Source organism: Falco rusticolus, chromosome 1 (assembly GCF_015220075.1).
Source record: "Falco rusticolus isolate bFalRus1 chromosome 1, bFalRus1.pri, whole genome shotgun sequence".
Lineage (NCBI taxonomy): Eukaryota > Metazoa > Chordata > Aves > Falconiformes > Falconidae > Falco > Falco rusticolus.
In genome coordinates, this window is record NC_051187.1 from 4,366,435 (window position 1) to 4,393,996 (window position 27,562).

General features: G+C 42.3%; 1 protein-coding gene across 4 annotated transcripts in view; it reads left to right on the plus strand.

Annotated features, from left to right (window-relative positions):
* The first annotated feature begins 377 nt into the window (after positions 1-377).
* TEX2 (testis expressed 2) overlaps positions 378-27,562 on the plus strand; it is a 53,538-nt gene continuing 26,353 nt past the window's right edge. The window contains exons 1-3 of one of the 4 annotated variants that reach the window (XM_037405775.1): positions 408-499; positions 1,124-1,253; positions 23,721-25,375. In XM_037405775.1, the coding sequence (XP_037261672.1) occupies positions 23,747-25,375 (1,629 nt within the window). In that variant the 5' untranslated portion in view covers positions 408-499; positions 1,124-1,253; positions 23,721-23,746. Of the gene's footprint in view, positions 500-1,123; positions 1,254-4,477; positions 4,667-15,262; positions 15,439-23,720; positions 25,376-27,562 lie in introns of those variants that run through there. The other 3 variants (XM_037405757.1, XM_037405748.1, XM_037405766.1) reach the window with 3 other exon arrangements.

Sequence of the window (27,562 nt, forward strand, 5' to 3'; positions counted from 1 at the left end):
TGTCGCGGCCCCCGCGCTGCCCGTTTAACCGATCCCCGAGCGGCTCCTTGCCTTAGGGAGGCGTCGCCCCTCACCTCACCGGCCGCCCGAAACTTTGGCGGCGGGCCGCCCCCCTGAGGGAGCGGGTCAGCCCGCCGCCCCCGCCGCCCCCCTGAGGGAGCGGGCCAGCCCGCCGCCCCCGCCAACCCCCTTAGGTAGCGGGCCAGCCCGCCGCCCCCCTGAGGGAGCGGGCCAGCCCGCCGCCCGCCTGACGGACCGAGCCGCCGCGCCGCCCGCCCGGCCCAGGCCGCAGCCCGCCTCAGGCCGCCCGCGCCCCGCCCCACCCCTCCGGCCGGCGCTGCGGCGGCTCCGGCAGGCCCGGCCCACCGCGGGGCCCGGATTGGCGGCGCCGGGCAGCCCCGCCGCCTCTCCTCCCCCTGCTGCCGCCCGGCGCGGCGCGGGTGGCGCGGGCCGGGGGACGCCGGGGCCGCGTCGGGCAGTGCCATGAGCCGCCGCTAAGGTAAGCGAGGCAGGGCGGGCCGCGCCGCGCCGCCTCGGCCCGCTCCGGGCAGCGCCCGCGCTCCTGGCCGCGCCCGCCGGGGCGGGAAGCGCCGCCGCAGCGCCCGGCGTGAGGAGCGGGAGCCCGGGGCCCCCCGCCGCTCTCGGGCTGGCGGGAAGGGGCGTCCGGCATCGGCGGGCCGGGCCTAGGGCAGGGGGGGCGGCGGCGGGCGGTGCTGTGGGGCCGGCCGGCGGTGGTCGGGCGGGCCCGCGGTTGCGGGAGCTGCCGCCGGGCGGGCCGGGCCGGGCCGGTGCGGGTTGGTTTGTGCCACTGGGCACGGCCGGGCGGGCGGGAGCTCTTTCCCCCGCACGGGTGTAACGGCGCCGGAGCCTTGCCGGGGGGTGCAGTTCGGCAGCAGCGCAGCGGGAGCAGCAGCGATGCCTGAACAAGCAGCAGCAGGGCAGCGGCGGGAGTGCTTGTTCTGGCCGGAGCGGGGGGGAGGATTCCAGCTGGCTGCTGGTGTCAAAGGCGAGAGCTTTTCTGTCTCCTGAGCTTGTTTCCTTCTCCCTTGCCCTCGCTGTCGTGCCTCTAGCTGCTGCTTCCCTTGTCACCCTCGGTGTCATTTGCATTTTGCCCCTCTTGCAGCCCAGTGTCAGTCCGTGTGCGCTGAAGTTCCTCCCGAACGCCCGTGCCCAGCTCCCCGCCGTGCGTGTCTGCCCGCAGCCGCCCGGGGTGCGGGGGCTTCGCTGGACGGCCGAGCCTGAGCTAAACTTCTGTATGTCGCTGTCATATTGGAACTGGGAGATAAATCAGTGTGAGACTTCGGTGTTGTAAGATTATCGCCTGTTAAGATGCTTTGTCATACTCCTGTGTGCTCGCACAACTCCTCTTTCAAGAGGATCTTGCCCGCATAACCCAGGAGGGGGGGAAGAAGGCAGGGTCGCGGCCTTGGGGGCATATCTTTTTACAAGAAGATGTTTGTTTTGGTTTTTTCTTAATTTTTAAAACAATGTCACGTTCCTAAACTGAATAAAATTCAGGCAGTTTGACTGAGTGCCCTGTTTCACTTTCCTCTGAATTGAAAATGTGCTGAACTAGAGGTAAAAGCACTTGTAACTTAAGCAAAGGAAAGCAAGCTAATGTTTTGGATGTCAGAATTGACTTTTAAGGACTCTCACATCATGTTCTTTTTTCATGAGAGGTTACTGTTCTGATTGACTTTGAAGCTGATCCAACAAGCTGTTCTGTTGTGGGTGGCACAGTAATAGTAGATGCTGAGGTCTGAGGTAGCAGGGCAGGGTAAGGCGCTTTCTCTCTTGAGCAAAAGACTAAAAAGGTAGTTTTGTGCTCTTTTTACACTGAACTCCCCTGGGGTAGGGTGTCCCCTGTGAATTGCATTTCTCTGAGTACTCCTCTTGTGAACTTTGCTTTTGGTCCATGCAAAGAACTTCTTTAAATTACATACCTTGCTTTTATTTCAGAAAAGAAAATCAGTTAATGAAATCCAAAGTGAAAACTTTTAGAAGGATACAGCTCAGTAAAGTATATATTAATTGCATAGTTCTTTTTGCATGGGAACGACGTTTAGTAGTTTCAAATATTAATAGCAAAAGCTTAGTTGTTTCTAACTAAAGAACTTGAGGACAACTGTTTTACAAAGTAAAGAATGTGGAGCAGGAAACCTAGACAGACTATATAGTGCCAGTAATTTCCCTGTTGTGTTAGGTGTGTAAACAAAGTAATGGGAGATAAGGAAACTTACCTAGTAAATAAGAGGTTAGTGTAACTGAAATGAATTCAAAATTGTGTAGCTAGAGGTCTGCACAGATGCATTGTTGTATTCAAACAGCTTCTTAGTTGGTAGATGTGGCAGCTGCGCAGGTCTAACCTCCTCTTTCTGTGTGAACTCGACCAAATCCATTAGATGAAATCAGAAGACTTCTCTCGTAGCATGTCTGAAAGGCCACCAACCTTATGTTGTGTGAGCATACGAGTGACCCGTAACAAGCATGGCAGGGAACATACGTAAGGATGTGTGTCATGTGCTGTTGTTCCCCTGCCCTGTTCTCCGTGCGGTGTGAAGGACAGAGCTTTAGCCTGCGCATGGCCCATGAGGTGAGTAAACTGTGGTGCTGAGTGCGCAGAGTGTAGCTGATACCTGCCCAGGAGCCCAAGAAAAATAAGCGCTGTTTATTGGGATAAATTGTAGGTTTCAAGAGAGTAGAAGAGGTTGGTCTTAATTCTGGTCTTAAACACGTTCTTGGAGCTTGGAAAAATCCTTCAAACCTCTGGATTTCTGTTCTTTTGCTTTGGTAAGCTAGAAATTGGTATCAGATGTCCACAGTAATGTTAATTCAGTGTGCTCTAAAACACTCTTGAACAAAGATACCGTGTTCTGGAGGCCCTTGCTGCCCTAAGTGAAACAATCAGATGACAATGTATGTTGGAAAATAAGAGTGTAATATAGGCTTAGAGATTAGAGAAGTAAAGAGAAGAGTTAATACTGTGACCTTTTGTGTCTTGGTATTAGAAGAAATGTAATGTATTCAGAGTAGAAATGAACTCTGGAAATGTGTAAGGCTGCCGTGTGTGCCCAGTAAAGAGGATGAACAATGACTTTTCTTACTCTAGGTAATGAAAGGGGATGCTAGAAAGGATGTGTTGTAACTTCAAGAGGGAGGAAGGACGGTAGAACAGTGAAATACTGGGAGGACAATGCTGCGTCTCGGGACAGCTGAAGAATGCAGCATTAGGGGGTAAATGAGGGGGTGAAGTAAGGCAGTGTTGGCTTTGTGCCTGCTATCTGGCGAGAGACCTGGTTGAAGAAAGGTCTCCATACAAAGTCTAAACTTTGACATACTGTCTTGCGCTGATGGCCCAAGTTCTCTGACAGAACAAGACTTGCAATGCTCCTACAGCTGACCTTATTCCTGGTGTCCTCTCCTTGATGTAAGGCTAGAAGTTGACTCTGCTTTGAGCAAGAGGTTGGACCTGACTACTTCCAGAGGTCTCTTCCCATATAGATTTTGTTTGGATTCTACAGCAGTTACAGGGCAGAAATGACGAGCATAAAAGTAACTCCCGAGCTACTTGCAGGGCCAACATATTTGTCAGATTTTAACATTCCAGGTAATAAGCAAGTAAGTTGTTGATGTTAAACTTTCACTTTTGTTTCTGGGGAGAACAACGTATTTGCACTAGCATGTGACATCTTAGGAACCTTATTCATGAAACACTTGCTGTTTTCCAAGGTGCTGTACAAGGATGGGGAAAGATGCTCTCTTCTCTGAAGAGCTTGTATTTCAGGAGACAACAGATGACTAAATGAAGGAAATGGTGACACAATATGGACAGGCAGTGATTTCAGCGCATTAATAATACAATTACTAAGCTTTTTAAAGGCAACATGACAAAGGAGAGACAAGAGAATTTGGTGGAGAGCAGTTTAGTAGTATCTTTATTGATTCCTGCAGTCTATCTTCTTCACTACCTGTTGTGTACAGAAAAAACTCCTATTCCAAGTGCCATTTTTGATTGGTTATTAGTGTTTTTCAGATTTTTTAACCTCTTTGTGAATTTTACAAAGCTAAGTTTACTTGAAGGCTTGCTCACACTGAGTAGTCTTTCTTACCAACACCTGCAGCTCATATGGCTGTAGCTCACCAAAGTTAAGAAAACAGTTTGCAGTTTGAGATGAAAATCACTACATTCACAATGTGATGTAGTGCAAAAAGCATCTTGTCTGTGGATTTACAGAAACCATGCTAATCAGCTTTTCAAGGGGAGTGTGTATTCTGTAAAGGAAGATCTTCTGTGGGCTTTTAGTTTTGTTTTTTAGCAGTGTACTTGAAGATAGGAAATGCTACGTTCTGTGTACCAGATATGTGGTTTCTGGTACACTATACTGTTAAAACAGGATGTTTAATTACCTTAGTTCCATCTTCATCTCCCTTTTGTTTTATGATAGAGATTTGTCAGTATGCCACATAAAAATCCTTCAATGCTGGTGATTAGGAGAATGCACGGCTCAATATGGTGGGAGAAAGGACTCCGGCAAAGTGATGAAGCAAGCAGAGTGGTCCATCTTCATGGTTCTCAAACCATCCTGATGTGAAGGCATGGACATCTTGTGCTATTTCTTCCTAGTGGAAAGCTGGGTCCCTGTTCTGAGAAGTAAGCAAACAACTGGTATGTGCTGTGGAATTAAGTGTTAGTGTTGAGGGAAGGAAGGGATATGAAGGAGAGGAGGAGAAATGAGATTGCTCAACTAGGTTAGGCAGGAATTATTTTTTTTTAAAGTTATTGTTTGAAGAGGTCCTCTGGAGGACTCTTCTGAGAGTCGGCTGGTGGGAAACAACACACAAACTCCAGGTCTGCCAGGCTTCTTCATGCTTGGGATCTTTTTGTTGATGTCTCTTGCTGTCTCAGATATGCTATTTCCTGTCTGGATGTTGTATTTTTTGGAAATTGGTAAAATTTGTGACACAGTGACAGTTGTCTTGAGTATTTTCTATTGTTGCTTCACTGTTTCCAAGTGTTTTCTGTTGTTGCTTTATGCCTCTATTGTGCAGGTCTGTAGGGGAGGCAGCATCGTCATTAGGCATACTGGAAACAGACATAGAATACAGAAATAGGCTTGTATTTGCAAAATCTTTTCTTATTGCAGACTGGGATGGAAACTGCAGTTTTGAAGATACGTGCAGACTGGGAACAATTTTTCTAAATTCAGCTGAGTAACACAATCCTAGCTTGAGGAAAAGCAGTATTTAACATTTAGGGAGCAAAGGCAAAATGGCAAAGTAGAGAGTTGTCCTTGCGAAATCTCTCTCTAGTGTAAGAGCAACTTGGAAGCCCTTCAGAGGCACTAAGGTAAATAGTGAAAGCTTTAGGATTATCAGTTAGTACTCCCCATTCTGTGTTTATTCCTTCAGTGCACTGGTGCATATCGTTATGGCATGTGTAAAGCTGTTGTTGATTGCTGATTTTTTCAAAAAAGTGTGCCACTTGTTTCATTGTTGTAGAGAATTGTGGTAAATGGTTCAGATTCACAAAGTAAAGGGTCTGTTGTGGTGGGGTTTTTTTTTTTTTTTTGTAATAAAGGGGTTGAATTCAGCTTCTTTTCTGGATGTGTAGGGACAGTCCCAGTTATTGTGTCATAAAAATATACGCCCCACTGTTGGCAGAACTGTGAATGATCTGTCCTTGGACAGCTTAACTTTTTTTTTAAGCTTCTGTTATCATGACAAGCCCAGAAGGTTGAAGGCAGAAAGTTAATAATTATCGATCAAGATCCCATTTCCAGCCAGAGCCAACAAAACATGAAGATTGCATGTTGGCTAGAAACGTTTAACTTCACCCAGCAGCCTTAGCCTCTGTGCACCTGGTCACTTGGGAGCATTGTGAGGATGAAGATTTAACTACCCGGAGACTCAGCACCTAAGTATTGTCTTCTTCTGAGGAACTGGAAGTGAATAGAGTTGTGTAGGTCCAAAAATACCTACTTGGCAAATGAAATTTTAAGTCTTCTAAGATGATACTTAGGTTCTTTCACACAAGTCCTTTACTGGAGTAACTTTGCACTGGAGGCTGCCTTACGCTAACTTTAGTTTCATGAGTTTTGAGTATGCTTACAGAGCAAAATCCCCTCTTTTTGGCAAGCATAGTAACCATATGCCCCATCTAGTGTAGGACTTGCAGTCAGACCAGTTCTGTAATGCAGTATTTGCCTGCATCACCATTTTCTTTAATGGAGACCTTGACGACCAGTATCTCTGGAAAATAAAAAGCAAGTGCCTTAAGTTGAAATTACTCAATTAAGGCATCTGAGAGGAGTTGCTGAGAGACTTCTGTGTTAGCCAAGGCTAGTCTTTCCCCATTGGAAATCCCGGGAAATAGGAAGCAGAGGAGCAAGTTTTGACAACAGAGAAGATTAGAGTGGCTGAAATATCGGCAGTGTGCAGTAATCTCTGTCAGTTTTGCAGGTGTTCTTTCTTCCAGCTTCACCCCCTGCGAGGATAGGAGTTCTAAGGTGTTGGGTTATTTACCAGTCATCTTTTTTCTCTGGATACTCAGAACTATTGTCTCTGATGAAGCCAATTGTTAAGTGTCTTTGGAGAGACATGAGAAAGAATATAGTAGTAAAAAAGGGTTTATTCTCTGATCTTGCCTGTCTTTCCTTGCTGCTTCTCAAAATTCTGAGCTCTCAGTGTGCTTTCTTTCCTATTTAACTGTCTCCTTTCCAGACAGCAAGGTGTGTTGTTCTGCTGTGCAAAGTCCAAATCAATAATATAGCACAGCTTTTAAGTTAGTGTTCTAAAAGACTAGGTGACTGATGGACAAAGGATAACAGAAGATCAATAAAACATACTTAAACAGTGGTGTTTTCTCATAAAAGCCAGGAGAGTAGCACAAATGAATCGTCATTTGAACTGGGCTTTAATATTCATTACCTAGTGTCCCTGTGGTTTGTAAACTGTTGTGGTCTCTGACCCCACTGGTGTTGGATGACGGGAACATTGCAGAAGAGTGTCCCTTAGTGCTGGTGAACGTATTGCATGTCCTGGACCACTTACCCTGTCAATGTGGGATTGCTGTCCTGAAGCTGTGAGAAGATGGGGATGGTCAAGCTTGAAAGAGGATTGCTTAAAAGAGTATGAAAATGCATATTCAGGAACTGGGGATCTCTTCTAAAAGAGATGTTTTGAGTCTGAAACATTGCAGTATTGGGTTTTAGTAGTACTGAAAGCTGTAAGACTCTAGATCTTACTCTGGATTTCATGTGTTTTGTTTCAAGTATACTTCAGTTATGAATTAGGGTGCAAAAATATAAGCACAAACCAAGCTACGGTGTCCTTTCATGCTGGGAATTTCAAAGCAGATGCCAGAGGATGAAACGTAGGCACAGGCTGTTGTGAGCTGCAATGAAGTTCCAGTCTGGAGTTAGAGAGCTGCAAAGAGAGTTTTGTTTTGCTGGAGGTCTGGATTAAGACAGAGGAAATAAAAATGTCTCTTTTATGAGCCCAGACAGGCTCAAAAAATAAGGCTTCTTATTTAAGAAGGGAGATAGTCATGCTCAGACACTTGTGACTGTGGTAGCTTCATTAGGAAATACTGCTTGTGATACTAAAGGCAGACAGTGAAAGTTGTCATCTAAGTTTGGTGTGCTCTGCCTGTTGACTTTAGTTGCAGTGTGTTGTGTTTCCTTTTCTTCTGAAACTTCTGAGTATTGAGAACCTGCCTGCACGGGGCTCTGCCAGGTTTCTGGGAGCATCCTCTAGATGAGGCCGGGCATGATAATCTCACAACCAAGTCGCAGAGTTCCCATAGCTTTTCCATACCCCCCGCTGCCTGCCCACCGGTCACCTCCCACTTCTAGTTCCTGTCCCCTTGCCCCAAAGTGGCCAATACATGATTAAGATTTCTGATCTGGACGCCTTCCAAGCTGGGTATTTCCATTCTGCTTGCTTAATACGTATCTGTAACTTCTGTTGCCTGGAGGGGCTTCACTTTCTTTCCTAATACTCTTGTGTAATGTTTGGGCTTGGGCGCATACATAAATGTATTTTTGTGGTAAATGAAAGTGATCCCTACGTTTCTTCTCCTGTTTGTAGCTGCTGTGAAGTTTGATAAGGCTTATCTTTGCAAGACTTTCTCAGTAGCAGTTCTTTTTGTCTAATCGCTTTCACACTTCTTCCTTTTCAACTTGACTTGAAATATTAAACAAATGAATTGGGACAAGGGGGAAGAACTCAGGAGGAGATAATCCGAAACGTCTGTCAACTCAGAAATATGCTAGTTAAATAAAGGATTTGCCGGGTCTTTAATAAATGTTCTGAGCAAACGTGTGACAACTTTACAAAGGTGTTTTTATGGGGGCAAAAAATTGCTACTATTCTCTTTATGTTATTTTAGTGAATAACAAGAGATGTGGCTGTAGAAAGGACCAGCTTTCTGTGCGTGCAAAGTATCTTGAGTTTTGTAGTTCCCTTGAATTACAAAATTACTCCCTTTATGACAACAAGCTGAGTTTTCCAAGATGCCTTAACACTGTCTAGAGGCTATAAGTGAGCTGAAGATCTGTACTTAGCAGTTTTAGAAAACTCTGCGAGTGTCTGAAAAGATTCTTCTAGAGGTGTGTTGTATTTAAGAGCATAAATATTTGGTTGTATGGATCTCGATTTCTTTTGATGTGCAGCTTTGAGATGTGGATGTTTTTTGATTATTGAACTTTTTTTGAGCCCTTGCTTTCTCATTTATTGGCCAGATTTTAAAAAAATCTAGCTAGACATTTATTATTCTTTCTGTTGAGCTGAAACTTCACAATCAAAAAGACAAAAAATGAGTAAATCACTGTGCTGCACCATGAGTGGTGGTGTAGTACTTTCTCAGGTTATTATTTTTTTAAAATCTGCTTTTTGCATCTAGATGCCCTAAGCGGTGTATTTACCAGCGAAAACTGCCATGGGTTGACTGTCCTGCGAATTCCTTTCTAGTCACAAAACAGGTACGGTGCGAACAGTGGCTTTTCAGGGTTGTTCCAGTACCCCAAATCAAACAAATGCGGGTTTGTGTGACCCGTTCAGGTCTCACACTGTTCAAGAAGGCACCGACTGTTGGGATCGCACCTCTGACTCCCTCATGGAGTTCAGGAGAACTCTTGAGGGGGTGTGGAGGCTGTTCCCTGGTTGAACAGAGGAGCTTGTCTTGTGGTGTGGTGGTGAATGCGAGGTGAAAAGATTTCCGTCCCATGCCTGGATTTCCACTTGTACTGTGTTTTTCAGTTTCCCCAAAAGAGCAAGCAGGCTTGTCTCTAAAGCCTTGTAGCACACAGCGTGGCGCAGACGGCTCTGAGGGATGGGTGCAGCTTCCTCGCACGCCAGTCATTGTGGTTTTGTCACTGTATCCTGGAGGACAACTGTAGCTGCCACCTAGGCTTGGCTTCTCTGACTTGACCTCCCTCAGCAATTAAAAGCCTCTCTTAAGCAGCCATGCCTCTGATGGGTGGGGATGTACAAGGACGTGAGTATGTATATACTCACAAACTTATTAACGCTGTATGTAATTCAGAGCTTCTATAGCTGCATGACTCTATTTGATAAACAAATGCGTGGTGAATTTATTAAGCATGTGTATAAGAACATTGCCACGTGCGTGAAATTAGAATTGCCTGCATAATGCTGTAATTGAAGAAGGCGGGATATGGCTCAAAGACACTTATTTCCCTTTGCTCTTTTGAATCCATTTGGTGGCTTTTGCAGTTCTTTTTATCTCCCAGCAAATCAACACCTGAAAACTGATGACCTAAAATTCATTTCCTTGAAACTACTTTAATGACACTTCTTTCTGTGGATGTGCATGCATAAAATGTAACCCACATACAGTGGAGTTTATTTGTTCTTACCTATTTTACCAAGTAGTTGAGACCATAGACATAATTTCTGTCTGCAATAGCAGAAACTTTTACAGTGCTAAAGGCATTTGCTGGACAACTGTAACACTGATAATACCTGGGTATGGAATAGCAAATATCATAGGATGAGAAAGGAAAGATTTTAGCCCTTTTTTACAGGGAAATAACTGCAAAGGAGAACAACAGTGGAGAGCTTGCATGAATACTACTTGAATGTAAAGCAGAACTGGGATTCTTCTTAGAAATTCAGTAAAAAACATTTTTAATATCTTTTTTTTTTTCATATTGTGTTATGAATTCAGCAGGCAACTGGGCAATTAGGGTATGCATTGCCACAAGACACCCACCTCCTGACCTTTTAATTTTTAGCCTGTGGGGTTATCCGATGAAATTCCTGGAGACAGTTACATTATCATTTGCAAACGTAGATCTGTGTGCGTGGAGCATCAGCTCTATATGTAGCTGATCAGAATTTAGTATGTGCATCTCTGAATTAAAGAGGCCTGGAGGAATATTTTCATTTACAGATGATGTCCCATCGTACTAGTCTACCTCAGGTCTACTTTCCACTAAGATAAGGATCTCTGTCTGTGTCTGCATGCTGTATGAGTGAATTATACTGTACAGAAACAAATAATTGCTTTCTGAGCTAAGAGAGAATGAGTAATGAGTAATGGCTGTGTTCTTTCCTGCATTATTGATCTTTGGAAACTACTTCTCACCAGAGGCAGTGAGAACACTTTTCAAGGAGTACTGAGTTCAGAAAACTGTTAACCAACTTGAACTTTGGGTTTTTTGATTGTTTTGTGCTGTGTTTTTAACATTTGTGGCCTGATTCATACAGTGAAAGACCATGCTGGGGTAGATCCCTGCTGCCAGAAAAAAAAGAGAGCACTGTTCGTTGTCTTCCTAATCTTTACTCTCTTTTTTTTTTTTTTTTTTTTGAGAGTATGACGTGACAAATTATCTTTCTAGGTGTGTTAACAGTACCCACATTTTGAGAGAGAAAAGCAGAGTAGGAAGGATCCTCTCATATTCTTGTTGCTGAGGGGTGTGAACAAAAGGGCTTTAAGGTGCATAAGGACATCACTTTGTCATCGCAGTATACGTTCTTCTTCCTTATGAGAAATGTGATATCTTTATAGCTAATTTTATGTGAAATGATCCTGTTAATTCAGGTTGCTGTTGAAGCTGTTTTTTTCTTTCATGTATCTACCTGCCATAGTTTCTTAGCGATTAGGGTTGAAAAATATGTTGTGGGAGGTGCTCAGAATTTTCTGACTCAGTTGATTTCAGTAACAGTCAAGCCTGTAAAGCAGCTGTTAAAGGCCAGGCAGTCTGTGATTGACCTATCATATGTTGCAATTAAAATGTATCACAGTTTTTGGAAGCAGGAGTTACCTCAGGTGCTCTTGGGGGAAAAAAAGAGAAAAAAACCCCAAACACACAACAAACCACCAGAAAGCTTTAATACATTAAACTGACCCATTAACTATTGCTCTCTTCTGTGTCTAATGCAAGAAATGGAGGAGAATACAAATCAAGCTAGTGGCTTTGATTTTAGTAGCCTGTGTTTGGCAGGCACCTCTTTCATATTCTGGATAACAAAGTCCAGGGAAGATTCCTGCGGGTGTCTTGTCAGTAAGTTTACACCTTGAATTGTTTACAGTTATAAATATTGTATGAAAAAAAAAAATTGAAATGAGATCCCATGTGGATACTTTTGCCACATACTTCTACTTCTTTTGCATTCATACTTTTGTGGATTTTGTATGTACTGTAGTAGATTGACTAGGAATTTTTTGGTTGCCTCAGCCCTGTGCACTTGAGTGGGTTTTTTTTGCATGTCTGTCTCTCATAGTCCAATATTTTAAATCACAAAATGCTTAAACCACTCTTTAGTGCAAAATTAATCTTTGAGAGACTGTACTGAAATGTATATGATGGCTGCAAGGCTCTAAAAGCTTTTAGACAAGTTGAAAAATACCCAAGACCCCTTATGTCTTGATAGTGAGTTGGGAAGCTGGGAAAGTCTGGGTTGTCTGTCCTAATGGTTTTAATTAAGCCTCACTTAATAGCTTTGCTCAGTGATGTTTAACAGTGTTGCTGTGTTGTGCATTTGGGTTTGTGTTTGGTTGTTCAGGGAGTTTTTTGGGTCTTTTTTTGTGGGTTTTTTTTTTTGTTTGGTTGGGTTTTTTGGTTGGGTTTTTTTGGTGGTTTTTTTTTTGTTTTACAAGCCAAAATTTTGTCTTTAGCATGGGAAAAATTTGGGTTGTTAAAAGGCTGTCTAGGTTCTGTTTCAGTCTTGGGAAAACTTTGCTATCTTGGATGTTCTCCTGTCCCCATCATTCTATACTGCATCATCCAGTTGGAAAGCTACAGTGCTGCTGAACTCTTGCATTTTGGTTTCTAGGTATTTGAGCTGGACATAAATCTGAATGAAATGAGATGAATGTTGCCTTAAGCAGAGAGAAATGTCTGGTACTTGCCTATTTCAAGTTTGACATTTTGTTTTCCTGCTATTCTTAGGACAAGGTTTCTTCAGAGTTGACTTTACATTTTGTTATCCTTCTATGAATTAGAAGTTAAAGGAATTTAAAGCATAGAAGCTGTTGTTAGTGGTTTATGATCTCTGCATGTTTCTTGCTAGCATAAGATGGGACGTGTGATTTTTCAGCTGGTTTAACTCCTCTCTTAGTCTTTGCTATTGCCGTCTTAAGGAGTCAGTGATTCTGTACGGTCTTACTTGTCCAAAGTGCTGTGTGAACACTACTCTTCAGTGAGGCAAGTTAAAGCAAAATTTTTCTCACCCTCCTAATAATAATAAAACTCAAAATAACGTGGTTACCTGCTCAGGGCTTTGAGGAGTCTGGAAATGCAGTCCATAAGCCATTTCCTTCCAAAATCAGATCATGAAGAGCTTTTTTGTTCATGTGGTGCTGATTTACGTTTCTTGCCTTTGCAGTTTCCAGGTGGTAGGGAATGCTGGCGATACCTTTCTCCATTAATTTTTCATGGAACCGAACGACAGGCAAGACTGCGGAATGAATGGCACAGAGCTGCTGGTGGGACTGCCTCTGAGTGCTGGGAGCAATTCTTTTAAGAAACCTTGCAGAACAGTCTGAGAAGTGGTGGGACAAAAGTAATTCAACCTAAAAGTCAGACTGGAATGCAACTCTGCAAAGAGTTGAATGTTACGAAGTCCTATTTATTGACCTTTCCCTAAGCTTTTCGGTCCTTTGGACCCAGTTGGGGATTGTGCTTGCAAAAACTTCTGAAAAATCTTACTCTTTTCTATCTGGAATGCATTTTCTGCATTTATCAAAGGCACTTTTTGCTTTCCTTGGGTAGATGAGAGGCAAATGTAATCAATATGCCCTCTAACAGTAGTTCCCTGTGTTAATAGTTGTAGCTTGCTATGTATTTTCAGGTACCTTAGGTTAATTAATTTTCATGTGTAGTACATGAAGTACAACTACCTCTCTAGTTAGGTATGCATACTTGTTTATTTGTATTAAATGCGGGTGTAGCCCTCCCCCTTCCCATAAACAGTTCAAGCTCTCTGAAAGTAGCCTTGCTTTGATTAGTTGTTCTGGTTTTGCTTTGTTGCCAACTGCCTGGGGATCCAAAAGTTGAAATCAAGTACCACCAGAGCTGGAGGATGAGAAAGATCAGAAAGCAGATAATCATGGCATAATGACTGCATTGTGCCTGGGGCATGCCAAGGCACTAGGCATGTGAAGTCATCTACATTTCTCTGGGAATTCTGTATTTCTTGCATTTCTCACAGGGTCTGGCATGGTTGTAAAGGCAGCAGCAATGACGTGGCTGAGTTGGAAGAGCTGGAGATAACGTGCTGCTTCTGGCTGAGGTTACCTTGGTAGAAACCCAGCAGACGTCAGTGTGAGTAGCCCGCAGACGACAGCATAGACGTCTGTCTTAGCTGAAACGTGTTGACCCATCCATTCCCAATACGCCTGCGAAGGTGCATTCACAGGCGTGTGGCACTGCAGGGTGGCAAAAAGTCCTGCAGACAATGAAGCTGTAAGGACTTTGCTGGTAGAGAAGAGGGCTCGTGGAGTGTCGTGCAGTGTTGCAAAGCTACTCCACTTGTTTGAGCTGGTTTGTGCGAGGTTGAGTGGAAAGATTCCCCACCCCTTGTGCCTCTTCCCTGCTCTGCCATTGTGACGGTGTGGAATATGCGGCATCACTGGTCCATCATGGTTCTGTGGTTTTTTGGGTTTTGTTTTTTTGTTTGTTATTTTTTTAAGAGGTACTACCTCGCTGCTTAGGGATACATGCTTGGTCCAAAGCTAAATACTTTCAAGTATTAAATGCTTTAGTCTTTTTTAGTTAAACCAGAGAATACCCCTTTCTCTAATGTTGAAAACATCTCTCAGAAATAAGGAAACTATTAATTGTGTACTATGTTTTGTCCTGTTGGGTAAAAAAGCCTTGAAGCAGCACCTTCCATGCTAATCCTCTACAAAACATGAAATTAGAATGAAGGTTATATATATGAAATAGAATATTTGATGAATCATGACAAATATTTTGAAAAAAATTACCTCTTTAGATACCTATGGAGTATGCTTTGTAAATCTGTGGATTTCCTTTTTTTAAAGATCTTTCATAACTACATTTTACATGGGGACCTAGAGTTTGAGTTATTAAGTGGTGCTGCTCGTCTGTGTTAAACTTCATGTGGACAAGCATATTTTTAATATCTTTTTTGCTGTTTTCATATGAAGGTATACGATAGTTGTTTTAACTTCGCGGTTGCTGTGAATATTGCCTGATATTTTTTTTTTTTTAGTGAAATGAACGCAACTGTTAACAAAAAAAATAATAATAAAAAAATCCTGGAAGGCTCACTTGCTACCTGTAGGCAGTTTTACCTATTGATGTGCATTTGAATTGTTGGGAAAAATGAGCCTGTAATACACTTCTGATAAGCCTTTTTTAATTTAGGATTCAAGGCAGCTTATTTTACTTCATTTTGGAAACATGTTTTTCTATAAGTCACTCTGTCAAAATTTCCCCTAAAGATTGTATAGTGACCTTTCATTTAATCAGTTATGTGGACAGCATTTTCAGCTGTGGACTAATCCACAGAGGTTTTAGATAATCTTTCATCAGATTAATGACGACTTGATTTTTTTTTTCCTTTCCACCAAGATAAGAGAGAGTTACAATGCTACATAGTTTTATATGCCACCTCACCATTTACCCTCTTGATAGGATGTAATTTTTTGAGTAAGCTTTTGATGTTTTATTTCTGTAATAATAAAATGTTTTCTGTCGAGATGCAGAACTTCTGCAGCACCTGCAAATTCTGATTTAGTCTTTCCTCCCTTTCAGAAGAGAACAAATGCAGCAGTTATATATTTATTGCTCAGGATTGCTAATGAACCAGTGGTTTTTTTACTCCCCTTTGGCGTGTAAGAGTGACTCTGAAGAGAGTGCTTCAGCCATTGTAGTGTAGCAGTTTAAGAAGAGGAAAGTGGAAAAAGCTGGCTTTAGACTGTGACAAAAGTTTGCCTCTCCATCTGTGAGTATGCTCTGGTTTTAATGCGTTTATTTCTAAATCCCTTACGGCAGCAGTTTCAGATCTAAGTCTGTAAACCTTTGTTTTTCTGAGGCATTCCTCATCCCACCCACGACCAAATTAGTTTTTTTGGGTAATTTTGATGCCAGCAACTACTTACCTGGAAAAATAAGTATTTGAACCTACTTCTTAAAGACAGCAGTACATGATAGAGGAAATGACTAAATCTCCAAAATCTGTGATGGAGGGAGGGAGAGGGGATTTGGTTGTAGTTTTGTTATTATTTTGTTTTGTTCTGTTGTGGGAATTGGGGAACTAGTAAAGTAAAAGGTCCCTTTGAACTGTTTAATGTTGAGTGTGTTGGAAGGAAATGATGCTACTTGTTGCTTGCAATTATGAGTGATAAATAAAGAAGAATAAAGTAGTTCATAGGAGGCGAACATGTGAATGAAGAAAGTATAATGTGCTAGAATTTTTATTTGTTCTCTATGTGCCCACTGGGTGTAAATGTTCTTTAATGAAATTACACTCTGGTGCAGTTTGAATCTACTGCAAAGAGCAGAGGAATAGTTACTGAAAGTGAGTAATCTGGAAAAAAATGTATTGTAGTTTATGAGTTGACTATATGGTAAAAGCAGCTCTTTCCCGTTAGAACAGTTCTTTTCACAGTGGTTTACTAACACTTATAATACTCGGGGTATTGAGGAGCTTCACCAGTAGTATTGCAGTTCATTGGGAAACAACCGTTAGTGGAGGTTTTGTTGAAATTGAGTTCTTGAAGAGCTGCACATTAAGAACCAGTTTTGGGACTCAGCTTCTAGCTAACGTTACCGATACTTGCACCATACTCTTCCAGCTTCTCCCTTGAATTTCACACAAGCAGTTCTGTTGAAAAATAAAATTAGACCTATAGCAACTGAAGAGTGCTACGCTGATATGATGGCAAGGCAGGAACCTCTGTCTGGGCGTGCCAGCAGGTTTGTCAAACCGCAGAAGTCCTTCTTGCCTTGGCGTTGACAGGTTCCAGCTCCCAGCCCTGGCAGCCTGGAAGCCCTGTGCTGGCTACCCTGGGCATGTTCTGCTAGCCGCTGGTTTGTCTCACACTGGAGCGGAGCTGCTGCTGCCCTGGTCTTAACCTAGCGCTGATGCATGTTGCTTTGCTGGAGCTGGGTCCCCTCGGGACCGTGCCAGAGGGACGAGGAGCCTGTCCTGCAACTGCGAGTCGTTCTCTTTGCAGGAAACTGCCATTTCTGTGCTTCTGTATGTTCTTTTGAAAAGAATAAATGTCACAATATGTAGCAAAATAAAGTGACTCTTCTCTGCCCACTGTTCAGTGTTCTATGAGTTACTCCTTGTTTTGTTGTAAACCTTGATTTAAATTCTTTTCATTTTCTGTTAGGGGAAATGTTCAATTTCTTGTAAATGTCTCTTCACAGTCTTCAGAAAAGCATTAAATAGGAAGAAGTTAATTTTTTCTGAGTTTCTGGACATTTTTGTGTTTGTCAAACACAAAATGTACTGTTGTAGTGCAGCCTTATGAAGTTTTTGGTGTAAGTGATGTGTCACGGAAGGAGACTAGGAAAGAATAACAATTAATCTTTTATCGGTGAAGACAAAGAAACTAATGTGGTAGGTGACCTTTCTTTGGGGAAAGTGTTAATATAGAATAGACTCGCTTAGCTAATGTTAAACCATTTTAAAATTATTTTTGAAGCATTGTAAATACAGGCTTGTATTAAGGACCTTATTAGCAGTGCCTGTCTTCAAAAAAATTCCAGTAATTTTGAAGACTCCTTAGTTGCCCTTGCAATTTTACTTGACGTTTCTGTCCTAGACTTCAGTAAACAAGCCCTCTTATTTGTCTTTTTGATAGGTTTATATTTTTCATTAAAAGTATCATCTCATTAACAATACTTAAAAATCTTAAGATCTTTCATTTAAGTATCCCTAAGCATACCTAAGCACTGGTTATTTAAATTTGGATTATTCTTACCTTGAAAGCATTTGTACAAACTGGTGGAGGTATTTTAGCCGTTGACCAGCTTGGTTGTGATAACCTGGTTGACCTCCGTTAGAGGTCCATGCTGTGGAAGGTCTGTGTGTGTATATTATAGCCCCTAGTGGGGGGCATCATCTGTTTTGCTTCTGGTCCTAGTGTTGAATTCTGTTGAACACAGTGGACTGTAGTCTTTTAATAGTACTGGACATAAAATTTGTCATTTCTGTGCTTAGATTTAAAACAGGTTTGGGATTTCCTTCTGTGTCTGAAATCCAGTTCTGTGAGCTTGAAAGGTGAAACAAAACTTCTTACTCTTGTTGCAAAGTCAGCTTTAAAGTATTATCTTCAGGTGAGGTAACTGGATCCCTGACACGAAGATCTCGCAGGGCTATTGTATGGTGGTAATTACCAACACTGGCTATGTAGTTCATTTAGAAGTAATGAATAGTGGATGTAAAAGGAATAAGAGATGTTAACCATGGAATACATTAGCTTGTGGAGATGCCAGGGGAATTTAATTTGTCGTACATAGAAATTTGAATGGGTATAGGAAAGGATGTTGACATTTGGGTTTTGTATCATTTTTTGTCTCTTATGATATAAATCTGCTGAAGGAGATGGAAATTTACGTGACTGATAATGTCCTGCTAGCTGTGCGCTCTGCTTCAGTGAGGTCGTTCTGGGCGAAGTGGGAACTGACTTTCTAGACAACTGCTGTGGCAAAGTAGTGGTTGCAGATTATTGGAGATACAAACTTCCGATGATATAAAGCACTTCTTAAATAAAGACTGTCATTGGTAAGGATCAATAATACTGTGCTTTGTTTTGAAGCACCTGAAGTAAAGGCTTCTAGCTCTTAACAGAAGTTTTATCTGATGCCGAGAGCTCTGTTTATTTTAAGTAAGTATAAAGAATAACAACAGTCCTTCCATATCTCCCAGTGCTGGAAGGAAGATACTGGCTAGGCCTTAGTAAATGAAGTGGAATCTATAATTTCTGAGAGCAAATACTAATTTCAGATCGCATTGGCTTGTGCAGGAACTCCCAAACAGGACGATTTGGCATGCTTCTAGCCTGGTTTGGGAACAGTGGCTTAATGCATTAGGGTGGTCCTGTGTGTTAATGTACAATCTTCTGTAGCTCTTCTGTCACCCCACGTAGGGTGGGGTGTGGGTTTGTCCGCTGCAGGGAAAAGGAAGAGGGTTTGCACTCCTGGAGAAGGCTGTTTATGCTGCTGGGCAAAAGGATGGGTTGCTTGCTTGGCTGTTGCTGTAAACATTCCCAATTAGTCATTCCTCGTGTAGATAAGGGCACATGTTGCAGAGGGTGTCATGGCCTGACCTGACGCAGCACTGCCCAACACCTGGTCTCTCCCGGGGTGTCCCTGTCTGTCAGCCCCTGCGTCACGGCGTGGTGGGGACTTCTTGTCATCTGGGTAAAAGCCCGTCCTCAGCTCCTGTGCCACGCTGCCTGGCCGCCCAGTGGGGCAGGCTGCCTGGGAATAGACAGTATTGCACTGTTGGCCTGGTTTGCTGTCTCTTGTTGTTGTAGCGCTTTAAAAGCAATGCTTGTAGGTGAGGATTATAAACTGCTGTTATGTGGGTGATGGGGGTGCAGTGCCTTAATGTAAGAACTGGAAGTGGCAGCTCTCTCGTTCCACCCTGCAAAAGCATCCAAAGTTCAGACCTTTGGGGGAAAGGAATTATTTTCCCAGCAGCCTCCTTCCCTTCCAGTTAATGTTTTGAATCATTTGAAGCCTGAGGATCTAAGATTATTATTCAGGCCTGCCTGCCACATAAATAAAACTGATACCTTACATCTTGAGAATCAGCAATAACCAGAAAAAAAAACCCTAAAGTGGCAGCCAGAGAAGGTGGGAGCAGTGTGGCTTTCAAAAGAAGGATCAATGAAAACCTATGTTTCTGCAAGTATCGGTGTCCTCTGCAAGCAGTGGCTTTGGAACCGTGCCTCTTCAAGCAGCGAGACCCGGCTGGGAGCGCCAGGTCTTCAAACAGCTGGGAGAGGAGCTGAAAAAGGAGCAACGAGTGAGGAAAACATAGCTGAAAATCAGTAAGAAGTGAATCTGTTAGAATGATTTAAGGGATAAAAACATATGGTTCAAGTATCTGATGAAATATCTTTGTTACCAAAATGGAACACCTAGGGGAAGAGCTGTCAGTAGCAGTAGCAGCAGCAGAAGTCAGGGATGCTATTGTTGTATTCTCTATGGAAAAGCTTCAACATCTACTTTGAAAAAAACCCCACAACCCAGCCACCAAATCCTTTGCAATAAAAAAGAGAAATTGTGCTCAGGAATGGATTGGAAACATGGGTCTACCCAGAACAGGGGTAAATTTCTCCCCCACAAACACAGGATGGGGGAGCTTAGTAGGGTATCTGGTGTGTTGAGGGGTGTTAGAGTTGTTAAAAGCTTGGAATAATGTAGAGAGAGAGCTACTGCTGTAATCCCAACTGATATGCAGAATGCCTGTAATGAAATATCTACTGTTAGCCAAAATGCGTGTGCTCTCTTAAGTAAATAGCGTTACAGCATTTCTCCTCTATTTGTACAATATTTTTTTAAATATACCAATTGTTTGAAGATTTGATACAAGATACAGCTTTGAACAGCTGTGCTTGGGAAATGCATGAACTGCCTGGCAGCAAACCCCACCTGTAAACAGGGTTGACTTAGAAAGTTCCAGCAAGATCAAAGGTGGCTAAAAATTACTGTTTGGCCGAATAGGAATGGCTGTTCCTAGAAACGAGTCCCCTCAACAGAAATATCAGTTGGGCCAGATGTTTTGGGCGCTGGATACTTCAGAGTTTTCTTGTAAGTCATGGGCAGAGGATGCCAAAGTGCAAGCAGTTGGTTTATGTTAATGTTTTGCTGCTGCCCTGTTGATCGTGCATTTAAGAATGTGCTTTTATAAGACATAATTCATAGTGTAGTAATACGTTTAAGAGTAGACAGATATTGGCTAATCAAGAATTTCCTTCCTTTTTGTGTTAACTACTTAATCATGATGTAAAAAGACCCCTCACTTGTTCAGTAAGCAGTGAAATCTTTTTTTCAGTGTATTTGGTGTGTGCAAGTAAACTTCATCTGCTTCAGGTAATTAGCATTGCATTAGCACAACATGGCAACTGGTGTTTAAACACAAGGTAATTAACTGTACAGTGTAAACATAGTGTGCTAAAGAGCAAACCAAACCCATGAATTTGTAGCTGATCGAAAATAACACACTAGAAATGTTATTTGGAGGTGGGGGAGTAGTGAATCTAGCAACACAGGAGAAAAATATTATTGATACGCAGTTAGTGCTGAATGGGCAGAAGAGAAAGAGTCAGACATTTCAAGCTGATGCCAACAGCATTATGTGCAAGTGCAGCTCTTGTGTTGTTTTTTTGTCGTTGTCTTGTTTTTTCCTTCCTTATAACCTGGAATATGTGTAGTGTTTTTTGTACTTTCAAATTTTGGTTTGCTAGTCTTGCATTTTTACAACTGGCACAAAATGCTGCAGATGCATGATAGCTGATGGCCCAGCACTAGGGAAGTGGAGATAGGGTTGGATACATATCTTCTCCGGTAGGAGTGTTTTCTCTCTCCAAAATAAATGTGGGTGCATTTGTCTAAAAAACTGGGACGTTTGTGGTTTGAACTACATGAGATAAACTGTGCCCATAGGAAGCATGGTGCTGGTGGTTCCCAAGTGTGCTAATCCAACAGGGAAATGAAAGACCAAGTTTCTTACTGACTGTAACGCTCACCAAGTTATATATACATATGATTGATAAATGCATATCTAAACTTCTGAATAACTGAGAATTCTGACTGTTGGGGTAAATAACTACTTAACCCACAGATGTAATAGGAAAGGTAACTGCTGAGCCCTGAGTGGGCCGGAGGTGCATCGCTGAAAGGGAGTTCTCCATTTAATAGTGCTACTTGGATGTGTCAGATGGATTTTTGGGGAGGGACAGAAGAAAACAGTTCCATGATAAATGCTGAAGCCAGAAGTTGAAGCTGATCTTGAGACAGAATTTTTCCTCAAGCAGTTTGTCAGAAAAATAGTTAGGTGTCAATCGAAAGCATGACTGAGGTCTGAAAGCTGCTTTTGGTTCTTTGAACCCCAGCTGGCTCCCTGACGAATGCAGCAGGACTGGGACTGAAAACTGAAATTAAAATTTCTGGCAGCTTTGCATGGAGCAGGGTAGAGTCGAGCTCCTTCTGTGCAACCTGATCGGAAGCACACAAATGCTAGAAGAAGCAAGGAATAAATGAGTCAACAATTTAGGAGCCATAACATGGACAACTGTAGTGAGTAGGAAGTTGTGGACAGATAGTCGCTTCTGTTCGAACATTACTGGATGAGCTGGGTGGCAACTGTGGTTTTAAAATGTTTAACCCAGCTCATTTTACTGACAGGGTAAGAAATGTTTCATGAACAGCTCCATTAGCAAGTGTAAAGGGTTACAACCTTTAGTAGGAAGATGATGGCAAACAGGTGGCACTGGCTTGCTGGATAGTACAATGTGATATCACAACTGCTTGTGAAGTGCACATTTCTTCACCACCACATCCTCATTCTTCTGAACTGCTCTTTAAACGTCAGCAAGGGCCTCTCATTAATTCAGCTTGACAGTTTGATTACAGCATTTTAACAGCTTCTGAAAAATAATTCAGTTACTGAAGTGGTAAACTTGCTGTCTTGATAATGAAGATAAAGTGCTGCCTCAGAGCCGGGGAGGCTGGGCTAATCTTGTAATTCCAGATCGATCTTTGTGTGTGGTCACCAGTGCCTTGCTTTAAATGTGTGATATTTCCTCTCCGTGTAAATATATGCAAAGTCCACTTTCTTGGTCAATAAAATGCTTGAGATAACATGTAGATATAACTGATGTCAAAGGCAGGTATGTTGGTGTATCTATTACATGTATAGCAGTCTGCGTGCACCCATGTGAGCAGGGATCAGTGGTTTCAAAAATACTATTGCTGTATCAGTGAGAAGAACGGCTGCTTCTGCTAAAGTACTTTCTTACAACAAAACTGCTAGCAGTAATACATTCTTCGGGTATATATGTTATCTGAGGTAGATCTCAAACATGCTCTATCTGAAAGTCTGACATCTTTTTGACAACAGTTAGTGGATGCAGTCCGTTACTGAAGTGTTTGAAGCTACTTCATCTTGCTGTACTGGGATTCTGCTACAGTACGTCTGTGAAGGGTGTCTAGTTGTAGAATTCGGGAGGATAACGAAGTTCTGTCCGTACTGTGTTTTGCCTGCAGTTACTGGACCATTGCGTATCCTGATTGTTTGTCCATAGCTTGCAAAACCTGGAAAGACAAAGGCTTCATAGAATCATTTAGTTTGGAAAAGAGTGTTTAAATGTGTGATAGAGTCCAACCATAAACCATGGTAACAGGCATGATAAAATACAATTTAAATCTCTACTTCCTATAGACCAAACAGGTATACAAGAGGAGGTACTGTCCCACACATGAAGACTTTTACATATTTCTGAGCTTCCTTTGAGTTTCAACTTTCTTTTGTTTAAAAGAAATAGAAAGCATTGATTATTTTATGTAGAAGGAACTGAGAGTTAGTGAAGAATTGCAGTATCCTGGGGTGAGAAGGGTCTTGAACCCAAAAATGCATCTAGTGGAGAAAGTAGGAAGGTGCATGAGAGATGAGCTAGCATTTTAGAACACTTGAAGGCAATTTTAACAGCACAGCACTTCTTAATATCACCATTCTGTGCTATGTGGAAATATGTTAACTAGCAAACAGTAACCTAGATCTGTAATTTGGAGCATAAGTGTCTTCTGCTTATTGTTTTCTTGTGTGGGTTGGTTTTTTCCTACCTAAAATTGTGTCAGATTGTTCCTTCAAGATCATCTGAGAGGGTCTAACGCTCTCCACGCCTGTCCATGATTGCCAGTTGTCCTGAGCATGTTTTTCTCCTTGTCTTTCTTTGAATCTATTTTTGCATTTGGTGACAGTAAGAATGAGGTAGTTAAGCAGATGTGAAAGGGATATTAACTAAAATACAGGTACGTTTTCGGTGATGAAATAAATCTACCGTCAATTTCTTTAGTGCAAGTCTATAATTTGACTAGACAGCTTTAAATCCAGTGAGATCAAGAGTGTCCAGAGGTTTTTAATTTTCAACTGACCGACCTGTTGCATGTGACCTATCTCTTGTGTTTGGCTTAATGCTTGAAAATAAGGGTGTTAGAAGGGGGAAAAAATGTGTTTAACATAGTACTGCGTTTTCTTTGCAGACTCTGACACATCTCTGGGACCTGCAATGACAAGTCAGAACAGTAGCCATGCAGAGAAAACTGGTGAAATGTCCTCAAAGCAGTCGGCACCAAAAGTGCAGGTCCAACGATCTGTCTCCCGAGAAACCATCACTATTCATTTCTCTGCATTTGGGAAGGAGGAAGAAGAGGAGGAAGAGGAGTTTAAGGAATTTCTCGATGAGGAACTAGATGACCAAAGCATTGTAACAGCACTTGAAGCCAAGGAAGACCTCTGCTTTGAGCATACCGGCCATGATTTTTCTGGTCCAGCTACCTCGCTTAACGTGGCCAACTCTGCATCACTGCTGTCCTCATCTCCTGCAGTTCTGCCAGCTGCAGAGACTGTAAAGCTGTTGGATTCCCCTTCCACATCCCAAGTATTCACTGCAGTGCCACTAGCCTTGTCTCCATCGTCATACTCATGTCATACAGTTAGCATGTCAGGTGCATCACCACCTGTGGAACAGAAATCCAGCCTGTCGTCTTCCCCATCCTCATCCCCTTCCAGATCAGTTGTCTGCTCTAGTGGATCATCCACGGTTTCTAGTTCAAAGCCTTTTAAGGGTTTAGTCAAGTCCCTTTCAACAGATGTGGAACCAAAAGAACCCACCCCACCAATGCGACATAGACAGTTAATGAAAACCTTAGTGAAATCTCTGTCTACAGACACTTCTAAACAAGAATCTGAAGCTGTGTCTTACAGGCCACCCGACTCGAAACTGAACTTGCATCTGTTCAAACAGTTCACTCAGCCTCGAGCCACAGGTGGTGACTCCAAAACTGCCCCCTCCTCTCCATTAACATCTCCCTCCGACACTCGTTCCTTTTTTAAAGTACCTGAAATGGAGGCTAAAATCGAAGATACTAAAAGACGCCTTTCTGAAGTAATCTATGAGCCTTTTCAGCTGCTCAGTAAAATAATGGGTGACGAAGGTGGTAGCCACAGGCCCAAAGCCTTATCTTCAAGTGCTTCAGAACTCTCGAACCTTTCCAGTTTGAATGGCCATTTGGAAAGCAATAACAACTACAGCATTAAGGAAGAAGAATGTGATTCTGAAGGGGACTTCTATGGAAGTGACTCTCACCTGAATAAGAATGATCAGTCGAAAGTGGCTGAGGAACATGCAAAAGAGACGGAGACCAAAACCTCTCAGTCTGCAAGCACAAAGGACGTGAGTTCGAAAACTTCACTCGTACTTGAAAAGTGTTCGTTGTCTGCACTAGCAAGCAGAGAGGATGAGGAGTTTTGTGAACTGTATTCTGAAGACTTCTCCTTGCTAGAGGATGAAAGCAAAACTGAAAAACCTGCTGAAACTTTGCTCGATCCCGAGATGACTGAGGACAATGGTACTATGCTCAGTAGTGAAGATGAAAATAATCCGGATGTGCAACAGCCTAAAATACCAGTGAAAACTTTATACTTCTTCACGCTGTTAGTCTATGCTTACTTTATTATCCCTCTCCCTGGCTACTTAAGTGGACTATTATTTGGAATGGCTCTTGGATTTATGATAGCTGTTTGTGTGATTTGGCTTCTTACTCCACGTACTCGTGAATATCTCACGTTGCATAGAAGTATGAAAAAGCGATGGAATACAGGAGCTCTGGACATCAAAGAACCTGAAATACTGAAGGTGAGGTCATGGCGTTTTGTGTGTGTGTCTGTGTGTGTTATTTTGGGCAGAAGTAGTAGACTAGACTTATTCTGAAAGTGTAAATGAGCTGAATTATCCCCTTTTGTAAATAAGAGTAATGTTTTAGGGTCAGGTAGCTTTGGCAGGGGCACAAACGGTTTCGTATCCAAGAAATATGTAAGACTTTGGTGTCCTTAAGGATTAGTAAAAAACCAGAATTGCTTCAAAAATAAAAGGGCAGATGGTTTTGCTGATGGGTTTGAAATGATCCAGCTGAACTACTGAGAGCAAGTAGCGTCAAAGTCTAGTGTGTAAAATAATATTTGTGCTTGAAGCCCCATCTTGGGTGATGGGATATTTTACTGTCTAGGCAGTAATTTGTCTTGTCTGCTCAGTCAAAGCAGATTCTAAAGTGGTGTGTTCAAGTAAAGTGTAGATAGGATATGGATTCTCCTCAAATGTTAGCTAATGAGAATGGGAGGAGTAATGAGTGATGAAAGGGACGTACTAATGGGTTATGTTGTCTGTGGTTCTGCGTGCTGCTGTCTTGAATATTGTACTCATAATATGGATTACAGTTTGGTACAGTGTGTGCCTGAGAGCTGGGGTTTAAATCAAGCTTTTGGAAAATTTATCCTCCCTCCTCTTTGCCCTTCCCCATCTCCACTTCTTGTACAGATGCTGCAGGTTGCTGTCACTTCGTACGCCTGGCATGTTGCTGTCTGTCCAGTTGTGATCCATGCAGCCACTCAGTTGCTTGAGTGGCATTGTCCATCTTGTCCCTGTCCTGCCTCTCCTAATCTCTATCTGTGGTGAATTAAAGTAATATTTTCCCAGTTACAGAATTCTGAACAATAAAGCATCTGCTAGTTTCTGATGTGCAGCAGAAGTATTTCGGAATGACAGTGGTATGGCCTTTACTTGGTATCACTTGCTTATCAGAGGATTTGTGAATGCTTTCTTCTAGTTGTGTAAATATTAAATCCATCCTGAGCTTTCTGAAGGTGCATCTCCAGTTGTGTGTGCATGCAGCCACACACTGGTTGCATGAATTTAAATTGAGATGGTATTGGTTATAAGCTGTAGAATGTGTAGTGTATTGATAGCTAATCTCATGTATCTTTAGGTAACTGAAAAGTTAGAGAAACAGGGCATAAACCCCAACTTTTGCTGAATACAGGCAGCAATTGCACACCCAGCCCTGACGCTACCTTGGTGTTCCCTTTATTTTGAATGGTGTGAGTGGTGGTCTTTATTTGCTGTTGCAGATGCAAACTGAACACGCCTGTCTGCCCAACTGATTTATCTGCTGCTTAACATGTACAGATCCTGACAAACTTCCAGTTCTGTCCTTGTTAGCTGGGTGGTGAGACCATGCATATAAATTTGCCTTGATACGTGAAAGCTGGTAAACATCCTGGTACTCATTATTGGCTGGTGTTAAGCCGGCTCTTTGAGATGTTAGCTCTTATTCAGGAACGTTTAAACTGTTTTTAATGCTTTTATCCAGGAGATACATGTTATGAGAATGGTTGTAGGCAAGAAGTGAATTGTGTGGAGAAGACTGTATGAATGGAGATTAATGTTTTGTACGACCTGATAAGTATTTCTTGCGCTCATTAACGTACAAATTGTCCTTAATATGTAAAGCCTTATAAAAGGGCTTTGTAATGCTCCAGGAGTTTAAAAAACAGCTCAGTGCCTGTATTGTAGCGGAACATAATGTAACGAGATTGAGCAGATTGCAAGTTATTATTCCCACCTCATACAACTATTTTCTATTTGCATCTGTCAAAATGAGCACTGGACAGTTTAGATCCTCTGAGAAATGAGATAAAGACTTAGTCTGTAACAAAACTCACATGAATGTAGGAAAAGCAAACTTGATGCTTTTGCATAAGATGTTATCTTCAGAACTTGTTGGTCTTGTATTCTGGCCTGGCCTGTTTTCATGTCATTATGATAAATGCTATGAGTAAGATTCCTTTATGGGGCTCGAGCAGTTGGGATTCTGCCAGACTGCTGTCAAGCTATTTTTGTACAAGTATGTGTGCATTCTCCCCCATGTAAATATTATTTGAGAAGTTTGCATTTCCCTGGTTTCAAGAACGTGTGGAAAATTACCCATGGCAATCAGCTGAAATACCTGAATGTGAAGTCTCCCCCAAAATTGTTCCTTTGCAATGT